This window comes from Phyllobates terribilis, unplaced genomic scaffold (assembly GCF_046119375.1).
Source record: "Phyllobates terribilis strain yellow unplaced genomic scaffold, ASM4611937v1 Scaffold_33__1_contigs__length_13283291, whole genome shotgun sequence".
NCBI classification, from domain to species: domain Eukaryota; kingdom Metazoa; phylum Chordata; class Amphibia; order Anura; family Dendrobatidae; genus Phyllobates; species Phyllobates terribilis.
This window is the reverse complement of record NW_027362793.1, coordinates 7,223,283-7,237,332: the sequence shown is the minus strand read 5'-3', so window position 1 is coordinate 7,237,332 and position 14,050 is coordinate 7,223,283. Positions and strand designations below refer to the sequence as shown.

Sequence of the window (14,050 nt, the reverse complement as noted above, 5' to 3'; positions counted from 1 at the left end):
GGAAGGAAGCATGATTGTTACCTCGCCACCAACACAACAGGGACTTGGTGCTCCTGGATGCGCAACACACATGAGTGCCTTCTTGCTGCACTACCTGCAACATGACCCTCGAATTGTGAGAATTAGAAATAATCCTGACTACTGGGTTGCCACACTGTTAGATCCCCGGTACAAAAGTAAATTTGCAGAAATTATTCCTGCCATAGAAAGGGATGCACGCATGCAGGAGTATCAGCAGAGACTGTTGCAGAATCTTACATGTGCTTTTCCACAAAATACCAGTGGTGCACGTAGTGAATCTCACAGTTCCAACTTGCCAACCGTGGGACCGTCAAGTGTTCAGCACTCAAACCGTAACAGAACCACAGTATCTGCTGGTAACATCAATTTTGCGGAATCATTTCACCACTTTTTTAGCCCATCCTTTGCAAGGCCACAGGAGACAAGAAGTCTGACACATAGTCAACGCCTAGAGACGATGGTACAGGAGTATCTCCAAGTAAACATTGAAGCCACGACTGTGTCACTGGACCCTTGCTCTTTTTGGGCTTCCAATCTGGATAAATGGCCGGAGCTAGCCAATTACGCCTTGGAGATCTTGTCATGCCCCGCAGCCAGCGTTCTGTCTGAACGTGTGTTCAGCGCTGCTGGTGGTGTGCTGACAGATAAGCGCACGCGGCTCTCCACTGATAATGTAGACAGACTTACGTTCATAAAGATGAACAAATCATGGATCCGAAATGACTTTTCTACCCCTGTGTCATCCTGGGGAGAGTAAAAGCTTGATGATTGGTTAAAATCACCCTACCAAACGTTTTAAGCTTTCAAATTACTAATCATGTTTATCTGTATCTTGACTGGAAAATAATTTGGGCTTTGTAGCAGTGTGCAGCACTGATCCTATTAGGCCATCTATAGTAAGCTCCACCAGATTTAAAATTAAAAATAATTTTTAGCAGCATCTAGCCCGGAAAATAATTTTGGGGCTCCGAGATGCGCAAGACACATAAGTGCCTTCTTGCTGCACTACCTGCAGCATGACCCTCATATTGTCAGAATTCGAAGTAATCATGACTACTGGGTTGCCACACTCTTAGATCCCCCAAACTTTTCGATCAACCTTTTCATTTTAATAAAGACCAAAAAAATGGTCATTTTTGAAATTATAAGCATTAGCAGGTTGTTAGAAACTGAAATCAAACAGTTTTCAACTCAAAACTTTATTCTAGGTGATGTTACATTTTCACATAGGACCCCTTGTTCGAAAGGAGCTTCTGAACTCTCTCGTCCATTGAATTTGTCAGGTTTTGGATGGTTTCTGCTTCAATTGTTTTGCATGAGGACAGAATACCCTCTCAGAGCTGTTGCTTAGATGTGAACTGCCTCCCGCCATCATAGACACTCCTTTTAATGATGCTCCAAAGGTTCTGAATGGGGTAGAGGTCAGGGGAGCATGGGGGTCACACCATAAGTTTGTCCCCTTTTATGCCCATATCAGCCAGAGATGCAGATGTTTTATGTGCAGCATGAGATGGTGCATTATCATGCAGAAAAATGATCTTGCTGTGAAATACACGGTTCTTCTTCTTGAACCATGGCAGGAAGTGCTGTTTGAGAAAATCCACATACATTATGGAGTTCATCTTTAGCACCTTCAGGGATCCTAAAGGGGCCGACTATCTCTCTCCCCATGATTCCAGCCCAAAGCATTACTCCACCTCCTCCTTGTTGGTGCTGTAGCCGTGTTTGCGTGGGGTGTCCATCAACCAGCCATCCTCCACTCCATCCATCTGGACCATCGAGCGCTGCACGGCACTCATCCGTGAACAAAACAGTTTTGAAATCAGTCTTCATGTAATGTTTGGCCCACTGGAGCCGTTTCTGCTTCTGTGAAGTGGATAGAGGAGGTCGACAGGATGGCGTATGCACAGCTGCAAACCTCTGAAGGACCCTGCATCTTGTTGTTCGGGGGACGTTGGAGGCACAAGCAGCTTCAAAAACTTGTCTGCTGCTATGACAAGGCTTTTTTGCCGCTGCTCTTTCAACCTGACGTAATTGCCTGTAGGAAAGAGTCCTCAATTTGCCCTTATCAGCACGCACACGTGTGTACTGTGAATCAGCTACATACTTCTTGATTGCCAAGACACTTCATCCTGATCATCGCACAATGTTGATTGTAGTCATGCCTTGACCTAAACACTCCACAATTTGTTGCTTCTCAGCAGCCGACACATCCTTTTTCTTTCCCATTTTGGCAGAAAATGTAGGCTGCTTAATAATGTGAGAGAGCCTTCTTAAGTAGTCTTGCCTTTCATTGGACACACCTGCCAAACTAATTAGCACAGGTGTCTGCAATTGCTTACAGTGATATAAAGAGCCCTGACACACATCACCATCAATGAGTTTAACTGACAAACAAACAAATTCTTCCCTTATCACTCCTAAACACTTTTTGCATAATAATTTGGAACGCGGTGTACATGTGCTTTTCCACAAAACACCAGCGGTTCACGTAGTGAATCTTACAGTTCTAACTTGCCAACCGTGGTCTGTATGGAATTGTTCAATAAAGGGCCCAAAATTAAGATAACATAGATGGGAGAGGTCTCTATGAATAGGAATTCCTAAGTATTTGATACCCTGTGAGGGCCAGGCAAAGGGAAAGTTGGACTGGATGGAATCCTATATGGATTTGGGGAGGGAGACATCGAGGGCCTCAGACTTCGCTGCATTGATTTTAAAATTTTACCATGTAACAAAGTGATCTATTTCAGCCATAACAGCATGGATGGATATATGTGATTGAGTGATATATACTAGGACATCATCAGCAAATAGAGAGCACTTGTACTCGGTGCCTCCCACCTCAATCCACCTAATATTGGGGTTATGGCGAATTGATGAGAGCAGGTGCTCCGTCACTAGGATGTATAAGAGAGGGGACAGAGGACATCCCTGCCTTGTCCCATTGGTGATTGTGAAAGGTGATGAAAATGTTCTGACGCACCCCCTGGGCCTTGGGACACCCGGAGCCGGACCCTTTTTGGTGGATGCTGGTGGTTGTAGTCTTCGTGGCGGCGACCCGGTTCCCTGTCTCAGGGCTGTCAAACCAGTGGTGGAACTATTTATGTGGTTTTGATGTTTAAATGTCCGACTACGCCACCCGTGGATTGCGGTCAGAGTGAACCGCCGCTACAGGGCAGACCGCTGAGGCTGGTGTTGTGGGTGCAGCAGAGCGTAGCATAACTCCCCACGGGAGGAGTATAGCCTCAGGGCAGTGTATGCGGAGGATGGGGGTGATGGTGCAGGGCAGCAGCAGTAACGACACGGAGTCAGTGATGCAGTCCAGGGCCTTTACTCACAGTTCTTATTATCCAGACCACGTCTGCAGGTAACGGCTGCCCACGTCGTACTGTGCTCACCAGGTGAGGGGCTCAGACAACTCCCAGATAACTTTGGAGCACTTCACAGGACCCCCTTTGTGTGTCCTTTGTCTGGCCTTTCTTACCAACACTTCTGTCCGGCTGCCTCGGGCCTCCTCTTGGTAAACTTGGCGCCAGTTTCCCTGACCCTATGTGGTGCCTTCCTAGCGGGTGTAGCGAGGGGCTGTGCCACATAAAATGTCAGAGCCTCCGGTTTCTAGCTGAGGGTCGTTTCCTGCCTCCACTAGTTCGGGGACCGGTCTCCCCCTTTGGCCTGACCCCTCCACGCAGGTGGATTCGGGCGTGCGGTGGCGACTCGCCCGTCCGCACCCCTGGGATCCCTTCATTCCTCGTTCCTGGAGCCTTCTCCGCTCCTCTTCCTTCCTTCTCCCTCTTCCAGGCCTGGGCCTCTGTTACTAGGCCCGCCTCCGGAGCAGAGCTCATGCAGAGCCCCTGCTCCCTGCCACTTCTGCTCAGACTTCTCTGCACTGAACTAAGATGGTGCCCACCTTTTATACTCCCTTCTCAATGCACCCAGGAACTGCTTCCTCCCTGCTCCTGCACTACAGGGTTCCCCTTCCTCAGTGTTCCCTCCCCCCACTCCAGCCAGGGACAGGGACTGTCGTGCCCATCTCAGGGGCATATTGGTCGCCCTGCCCCACGGCAATGTGGTGTAATGCATGCAGGTGTCGGGTCCTGATCCACACTCCATCCTTACCTGAGAGTGAGATATCACACCTCTGGGTGAGGTGCAATACGTCTGTAGCAACCGAGCCCTCAGGGTGCTACAGTTCCATTTATCTTCAGCCTAGGTGACGTATTGCGATACAGGGCCGTGATTTTGGCTATAAAAGGGTCCCCTAGACCCCTACCCCAAGCTTTTTAAGAGAATCATATATGGCGTGCCAGGAGACTCTATGGAATGCTTTCTCAGCATCCAACGAGAGTATCTAATTACAAATTTTTAACTGCATCTAGCCCAGGAAATACTTTGTGCCTAGTAGCAGTGTCTGCTACTCAGCGGATTATCCCGGCTGTTAAGCAAGCTACACCACCTGTAGTTTAGACACTTAATTTTTTCAAAGGAAATGCTTCGGGACCATGGGATACTCAGTGAAGAGCATCAGGAGGCACCCCAAGGCATAGGGGCTGGGACTGGCAGTAGGATGCCTTGCGGTGGACAGCCGAGCTCGATCCTTATAAAAGCTTTTTAACTGCAGCAGCTTTAGTGGACGCTACTGGAGCTGGAATTACGCGGCTGCTGGCATGAGACTTGCCCTCCAATAGATCCTTGTAAATGGATTTAAAGTGTATTCATTCAAATTAGAGAGACAATTTAAATTAAAAAGCTTAGAGCTGCCTCCACCACAGGGGGGCTCGCTCGACCCACCAGCGGACAGGCACCAGTATTGGGAGAGGGGGGCTGGCCATCAGGGTTCACCGCGGCTCTGGCACAAACCCGGCGACACGGAGGTGGCATGGGCAGGAGCGGACTGGCCGTGTCGGCTTCTCACTTTTTGGATTTTAGAAGGGCATGACATGCCTATATCTGTGTCTCCCCCTCCTTTTACTCCTCCACCTCTTTTATTTTCGCATGACTATATGTACTTGTCACTTTTCCATGTGTTAGTTGTGTCTTCTGAGCAGTTTGTCAGCTTTTGGACACCTTTGAAGGTGTTTTCTATGTGTTTCTATGTGTTTTTGTTTGCCTGCCATTGGTTTTAACGGTGTTCGAAGGTGTTCGACGAACAGTTCGACGAACAGTTCGGCGAACACACGGGTGTTCGACGAACCGAACCGAACTCGAACACTACGGGGGTGGCTCAACACTAATCGAGGGTCATCGAGTCACGCTTTAATCGCCGGTCCCTTCAGTACCTGGTTCATTGGAAGGGGTATGGTCCTGAGGAGAGGATGTGGGTTCCTGCGTCGGATATTAACGCAGACCGATTAGTTCGGGCCTTCCACACGACTCACCCGGATAAACCTGGCCCTGAGGGTCCGGAGGCCCCTCGTAGAAGGGGGGGTACTGTCACGGGTGTGTCGCCACGAAGATCGTCACGATTACACAGCCTGACTTCTCGCAGCTGAGTTTTTGGTGCTTTGTGCTTTTCGCCAGTGAGGGAGTTAACTCTCTCTCTCTCTGTGCTAGACGAGGTCCAGCCTCGCCCAGCTGCAATCAATGTTGCTGTAGTGGGACTCCTTCAAATGCCGGCCGGTCTGTTAGGGAAGTGTCGGTGAAAGCATTTCATGCAGACTAACAGAGCGGATCGTGGTATTTGGAGTTTCAGAGCTAAGTGTACTTGGTGTGGTTTTTCCCTTCCTCGCTTTATCATTTATCTCCTTTCCCATTGGTGTTCCCTCTGTTGTAGTTGTGTAGTTTTTGTATGCAAGGTGGTTTTGGTTTTACCCTAGTACTGTCTCGTTCGTCTAAGTACTGAGTGTGGGCATATTATTACCTGCCCCCTTTTGTTGTGTTCAGGGGTCCTTCTCAGGACTAGATTACTTAGGTGCAGGGATCCTCAGGAGGTAGGGGTTACGCTGGCGGCCTGGACCTCTGTACCTTTAACAGTACCTCCAGGTAGAGGGATTAGTCAGGGCCCCAGCTTAGGGTCAGCTTAGGCCTCCAGTACACAGAGACAGTGTGACATTGGGAGGCTAATCGGGAGTTGATAGACTTTATCCGGAAGAGACTTGCAGCCTAGCGGGAATAACCGGTGACCCTCGCTAGAGAAATACAAAGAGAACCCATGTGGTGACTCCCACGATTGGATGCATCACATTTTTGCAGAGAACTTGACCCTTATTCACTGAAACTGTTTCTCATTGTTATTCCAAGTTGTTGTTTATTATCCCTGTTATTAACCCCCTTGCATAATGCTTGCTATACATATAAAGTGGTTTTAGCAATCCCTGACTGTTTCCACCTTGTGTCTCTGTGCGTTGCATCCCGGTCCCTGCTTTACAGGAACATTTGTAGTGTGTGGATAAAACTTGGATAAATTGTCTTTTCATGTTAATAAATTTGTGTTATATTCTCTTGGAATATGAATACTAAGGCTAGTATTTTTTGCCTTCCTTTTTGAATCATTATGTATTAAATATTGAAGTATTATCTTCAGTGTTGGACTTAGCAGCCATATATACCGAATGTAAAAGGAAGCTTCATCGTCTGCTTGTACAACAGAAGCATAAACTGATCCACACTTGATCCACAGTTGTTTCTTCTTTTCTTTTTTTGTTTGTTTTTAGTTTTCTTTTTTTCTTATTAAATAGGAAGATGCTACCCTAAGATTTTCAGGGGCTGAAGCCAATGTGCACAGTTTGTCATGCTCATTTTTCCAACGAAATGGAGTGGTGGTAGTAATGATATTTCTAAGTATTTTATGAAGAAAAAGTAACCTGAAGAGTCATATTGGTGATTTTCATATTCTCCTCTGAATTATTGCTTTTTAGCAAATTTAATAATGTGACATCCCCTGAGCGCTGTGCATCATTATTTACTTTATGTTAATTGAAAATAGAAAAATTGCTGCAAAGGAATCAGAAATGCGAACAACAGATCAAATTCCCAAATTGGTAATTCTGCTCCATTATTATAATCATCAGGGATCCCTTGTGCTCAGTGTAAATATTGACATCTTTAGTAGCAATTACTAAGTTCTATCACAATAATAATATTCAGAGGTAAAATACATATTAGTAATATGACTGCACTACATTGAATATCTCTATTTTGTAGGCTGTACGATACACGACTTCAACAACAGTTACATTAAAATGGGGGGAAACATCTCAAAAGTTTCACTTTTTTAATGGAAATATATAATTTATGTCTCATGTACTTATAAATGTTTTCAAAATTCTAACTGCTTGACGTTGGTCTTACTGGTAAAATTGTCCTCTTGTATTTCGAAATAACTTGTTTCACTTTTTTTATTTAAGCTTTTTTTGTTGGCCACGCTTTACTTTTTTTATACATTTTTAGGGAAAATATATGTAGCAATTAAAATAATGTGTCGAGAACATAAAAAATGGGAAAATATAAGGATCTGAGTGATTTTGATAAGAGCCAAATTGTGATGACAAGACGACGGGGTCAAAGAATCTTAAAAATGGCAGATCTTGTAGGGTTTTCCTAGTATTTAGTGGGTAGATCAAACCTTTACCCAATCCAAAATTGTATAAATAAAAAGAAAAAAACATTTGGTATTGCCACTTTCACCTAAGTCCCATATATCAAAATATATAATTTTTGTACCATACATTAAATGGTGAAAAGAAAAAAAAATGTGAGGTCAGAATTGATTATTGGTCGTCCTACCCAACTCCCACCAAAAAATTAAATAAGATGCAACCAAAGTATTTTATGCAACCCAGATGATACCGATGAACTATGTAATTTCTCCACATAATAAACAAGACTTCACGCTGCTCCATCCACAGAAAAAAATAAATAAATTTATGGGTCTGATAAAAAGGAGACACAAACCAAATTTTATTTTACAAAGTTCTGAAATTTTTTAAACTACTAAAACATAAAAAAAATCTACACAAGTTTGTATCACAGTAATCATACTGTCCTGAAGACTTTTTTTTTAAAGCTCATCGAATGCTGTAAATTGAAAACCCAAAAAAGCAATGGTGAAATTGAGGTTTTTTTCACCACTGCACATTACTTGGAATTTTTTTTTCAATTTTTCAGTACAATATGGGGTAAACTCACCTCGAGAAAAAAAACAAGCACTTATATGGCTATATGCTGTAGATGTCGAAGAATGAAAGTTATCACTTTTGGAAGAAGGCTGAGAAAAGTCTAAAAATGAAGATTGGAAAGGGTTAAGAGACATGACAAAGAATTCAAGGTGATGACTTTTCTTCAAATTCTCAATCCAATCTATTATTTGTGCGTTGAGCTGGAAAAAAAATTCCAATCCATGAAGACTGATATCAACTTGCATGAGTTAGAGAATCCTCTGCTAATGTCTTGGTGCCAGATTCCACAGGACTCCTTCAGATGCCTTGTGGAGTCCGGTCCTCGATAAGTCACAGCTGTTTTAGCATCACAAGGAGGACCTACTCAATATTAGGCAGGTACATTTAATGTTAGGGCTGATCTTTTTTATATTCTTCATTTTGTATAGTTTAGATTTTTTTATTGTGTGTTTCATCTTACTTTATACATTTTAAAGATGTTGAATTTGGATTTTGAATGGAATTCGACAGGAAAGAGACAAAAAAAGAGGCATGGAGAGAATATATGAAAAGGGGAAGAGCACATAAAAGGGGGATACATACAGGAAAAAATAGATCAATGTAATGGGTTTTCTTACATAGATTTTGTTTAAATTTTTAGATTTTTTTTAAATAATTTTTTGCCATTTAAAAAAAAAAGTATAAAAAGAATAAGCTAGAAAATGGTATTTTCCTCTATTGAACACAGCTCAGAATGATCAGCACAATAGCTAAAAGGATTGTTTAATGCCGACATCCCCTTTCTTACTTGCAGCCGGCATTGGTATCAATCCGGTTTCATAAAAAAAAATATATTTTTTTGGGTCATACACAGGAGTGTCAAGATAGAACATATCATTAAAAGGAAAAGTTAAAGAGGCACTCCCATCAGAGTCTTTGTCCTAATATATTGCAGTCATCATATTATATAGCACTGTGTACTTACAATTGCTCATTTTGCCTTTCTACCCATTTAATTCTACTCTTTTCTATTAGGTCTATGACATCACGTGATAAAAAACTGACTAGCTGAATCCTTCTAGGCTCTATATAGAAGCAAGAGTCATTCCCCTTTTCTACTTCTGACCCAGCTGCTCCGCCCCTCCCTCCAGTCAGGGACTTTGCAGTAATGTTGAATTGTAGTTCTGATGATGACTCATACAGGGAAAAGACACTTCCTGTTTCTACATTGAGCTTAGAAGGATTCAGCTAGTCTGTTCTCAATCACATGATGTAGTAGACCTAATGGAAAAGAGAAGAATTAACTGGGTAGAAGGGAAAAATGAGCAATAGTAAGTACTCACTGCTATGTAATATGATTGCAATATATTAAGAGGATAAAAATTTTGATGGGAGTGCTGAGATGACTGAGCGACAATGAAGAAAATCTGGCTACTTGTGCAGGGGTGAGCTATCCTTAATTTCGCCAGAAGTACTATTCCTTTGTTTAGTAAGTCAAGAGACATGAGCCATTGTTTCTTGTGAGACTGTCTTGTGCCCCTTTCTTGTATGCTAATTTGTGCCATGTCTGCTTATTACGGATTGCAACAGGCCCCTGCAGTGTACTAGTCTGCATCATTTTGAGGACAATTATGCAGTCTAATTGAACTAGTGAACAATGAGGGAACAGCCATGACTATCTCTCCCCAATCCTGTGGGGCACAATGCCTTGAAATGGGAGCTGAGGGATATAAAAAGGAGCCTGCTCTTGTTACCGGAGCGATTATAGGAGACTTCAGCCTAGGGACCCTGGTTCAAGCTGGTGGATTATAGAACTGCTCCACTGCCCAACATTGAGCCCACAAATTTGATTGGATAACCCAGGTCCTAATCTTGCTGCAAGCTCCTCTCAGTGGGTGCCTGCCAAAAGTGGGGTGCTGCTTGTTGGGGTTGTTGGCCCTGGATGCCCCGTAGTCACGGAAAGGGTGAGACTCTGCCTTTTGCACCATCTTGTGTCCTTGGGAATGTAATATATGCTGTTAACTATTGGTGACCCAATAAAGTCTTACCGGAGTGTGGTACCCTCCCTCTGTGGTGTCTGAGTAGTGTTCTGTCCATGGGGAAGGAATGCAGGCGTTCAGTGGGATGAGCCCTGGTCCATGTGGTTTTTCTAAAGACATCTAGGCCAGCGGACGAGAGCACCCACTGACCCATGTGTCTCCACAAGTGCTTTTTTAAAAATTAAAACAAAAATAATTCGAAAATATAAGTAAATAAAATGATCCAAAGTTTCAACAGACATAAAAATACTTATAATTAATTAAAAATAAGTTGTACATTTTTTTCCTAAAAAATTGCATGCTAAAGGTCTACTAATCCTATCCTTTACATCCAAATTCTGACTATACTCAAATGCAAAGGTTCATTCATTTTGTAAGACAATTTTTGAATATTTTCTTGTCTCTTCATTCTCACAAATTACTTAAAAATTCTCTCTGTCTTTTGTGAATAGTATAATCTTCTGCAGTGTGTAAAATGGCAATACGCATTTCTTTGCGATTTTAGCAAATAGAATCTCAAGTTGTTCGGATTTGCCGGGACATTTGAATTTTGCTAAATTTTTGGCTCGAAGTTGATTCGTGAAGAATTTATTCCATCTTCTCTCATGCAATGATTAAGAAATCATAGTTCAAAATGCGTTTGCTGTTGTCCTCTCAATGTTGTTTTAATTATTTTTTCATGACCTAATAAAGAAATTTATTTTAGAAGACTTGCTCAGCTGGATTTCCCTGATTTCTACTTGTCCTCCCGGTCGCACTGCTGGCTCCGTGCTGCGGTTTTCTAAGTGGGTGAGCAGATATCCATTTTTTTCTCTTTTGCCATCTTCTCTCAATGTGACATAATATAACCCTTCAAGAATTGGTTAATTAATTGAGAATAATACATCTACTTCACAATCTTCTACCTCTGTCCTAGAGTCATGGAGAATCACACCTTCAGTTTCTTCATTTTGACATTTTCTACACGTGCGAGCAATAGGTCAGCTTTATCGGTTGTCTTTACCCTAATATACTTGACCGGAGTGATGTTAAATTTTACCATTGTAATAGTAATATACTGGGATCGGCACTTACACATCCCCATGTATCTATTCCTAAGCAATTTGTCCTTCGTTGATATTTGCTACACAACGACCACAGTCCCTAAGCTGATTCACACGATACTAAGCGGGAATTATATGATGTCCTTTATACAATGCTTTGCCCAGATGTACGTCTTCAGCCATGTCGTCACTACGGAGGACCTAGTTCTCTTCATTATGGCTTATGATCGATATGTCGCCATTTGTCACCCTCTACATTATCACAGTGCATTGAGTAAGAAGAACTGTACCCTATTCATGACTTCTGCCTGGGTTATCGGGGGCTTCAATTCACTTCTTGCTACGTTGACCACTTCTATAACACCAATATGCTATTCTAATACAATTACGCATTTTTTTTGTGAATTGAAAGCATTTGCCAACATTTCCTGTCCCAATGTTGGTTTCCAATTACTTACATACATGGAAGTGATATTTGGGGTCGGCCTTTTTCTTGGCAGTATAATATCCTATATCAAGGTAATCATTGTGATCTTACATATTACATCTAGAGATGGGAGAAGAAAGGCTTTCTCCACCTGCTCTTCCCACCTCATAGTCCTCACCATGTTTTATTTCACATGGATGTCTGAGTATATTATGCCACAATCTAGGCATACCCAAGTCTTCGAACTGACCCTTTCGATTGTGTATGCAACCATTACTCCCATGCTAAACCCTCTGATATACAGCGTATGGAATAAAGATGTAAAGAGGGCGGAACTGAAAATGGTGGGGGGCAAAGTAAATGATGAATAGAGCAAATAAAAATTAAAATTTTCTTTTATAAAAAAAAAAAAGTATCTCGAATTTTAGGATCTATCAACTTTTTATGTATATACTGTACTTATGAAAAAATGTGCACTAAGATTTAAAAAAAAATACCTACTGTATTTCTTCAACTTATGTAGAATCATTATGTTAGCTTTTTTATTGTAGTTAAGCTACCCTTTTTTTTACCCCTTTACAAGCAGGCGATTTTTCTTTTTTTTTTTTTTTCTTTTTTTTTCTCCCCTTACCCCATGAGCCATAACTGTTTTATTTTTCCATCCACAAAGCCGTGTGAGGGTTTGTTTTTTGCGGGATGAGTTGTACCTTTGAATTACATCATTCATATTATCATGTGATGCACTACAAAGCGGGGGAAAAATTCCAAGTGTGTTGAAATTGCAAAAAAGTCCAATTTCATAATAGCTATTTGGATTTTTTATTTACTACGTTCACTATATGATAAAACTGACACTATGATTCTCCAGGTCAGTATGATTATGTAGACACCAAACATGAACTCTTTTTTTTTTATTTAAGTGGTGAAAAAAAATAGGAAATTTGTAAAGAAAAAAAATATTTGGCTTTTGGCTTGGCATGTGTCACCATTTTCCGAGACCCATAACACTTTTAATTTTCGGGGTCTGGGTCTGGGTGATGGCTTATTTTTGGATGGCTCCCTTAGAGGTCTTGAAACTGCAATCATCTGATAGATTGTGTTATACATAGCAATGCTTCAGTGTATCATCACTTTTCCAACAGTGTTATAATCACAGACATGGTGGTCATCAGCAGAGCCTCCGCTGTTGTGGAAACCCATCGGTGCCTCATGATCACATCACAGGAGCACTTATGGACGGGTGGAATGATGAGCCTCACTGCAGGTGTGTGTTAAATGCCGCTGTAAGAGATTGACAGTGGCATTTCACAGGTTAACAGCCACGGACTCCACTCCGCCTGTGGATGTTAAAGGCCCATGGTGGTTGATTAAATCAGCCATCATCTGCCAGGAAAGATACAGGCTCAGCATGTGGGTACAGCTTCAGTGCCTGCATGATCGCTAGGATGTTGAGGTACGTCCATTTTTGGGAATGCACTCCATAATAGGACGTACCGGTATGTCCAATGTCAGGAAAGGATTAAAGAGTAACTGTTATTTTAATTTTTATTAGAGAAATCTGCTTCTTTCTTGGCCAGGACTGATTGTTCATTTTCAAAATTCTCAATACATGTGTAAAATCTGTAATCAGTGAGGAACGATTGTTACATTACTGAGATAGGAGATGGCAGTTGGCATGAGCAGGAGGGAGGAGTTCTGCCTCTAGCTCCTCCTCCTCCACCCTCCCCTCCAAATAGAATTATATCAGTGGCAACTATCATCTCTATCTCAGTAATGTAAAAATCTGTAAGGCATTGATTAAGGCATCTAAAATCAAATTAAGCATGCACAAAAAATAAGACCCTTAGGGGTTTCTTATAATTTAAATTTTACATTTATGGATGAACAAATTGCAGTAAAGAGAATAAAATATAAATTATATCTTAATTAACAAAATGTTGGTTCTTGTCTCTGTAGAAAATACCACAGCAATTTGTAGGTTCGTCACACACTATATAAATATATGTCTTATCTTGTAATGAGGGTTGTTTAATTCAGTCAAAGCAAAAATTACGCTTAGAGGTGAAATGATCATAATATATAATATAATTGTAGAAAATAATTAAAATTACCCAAGTTATTTTGTAGGCTATTGTAAGCTAATACCAATTTAAACAAAAAGTTTAAGAGTTTAAACTATGTTGTTAAAAAAAACTGGAAATTTTTATTTTTACATTGTATTTTTTTTTCATTTATATTTTTATATTTCATGTTGGAATACAATTTGCTATAATATGAAAAAATCTTATGATCTATGGATGAATAATAGCTATCATCTTAATAGTAATTGTACTTTATATCTTTCTACAGTTTTTTGCTCTGCCCGACCAGGTTTTTCTTTGCATGTTTCTAGTCAGATTTTACAAATCACATTTCATTTTTTTA

At 41.4% G+C, this 14,050-nt stretch overlaps 1 protein-coding gene across 1 annotated transcript; it reads left to right on the top strand.

Moving 5' to 3' along the window:
* The first annotated feature begins 11,076 nt into the window (after window positions 1–11,076).
* LOC141180593 (olfactory receptor 1C1-like) lies at window positions 11,077–11,997 on the top strand. Its single transcript, XM_073660684.1, has one exon. The coding sequence runs from the start codon at window positions 11,077–11,079 to the stop codon at window positions 11,995–11,997; it is 921 nt and encodes a 306-aa protein (XP_073516785.1).
* The last annotated feature ends 2,053 nt before the right edge of the window (window positions 11,998–14,050 follow it).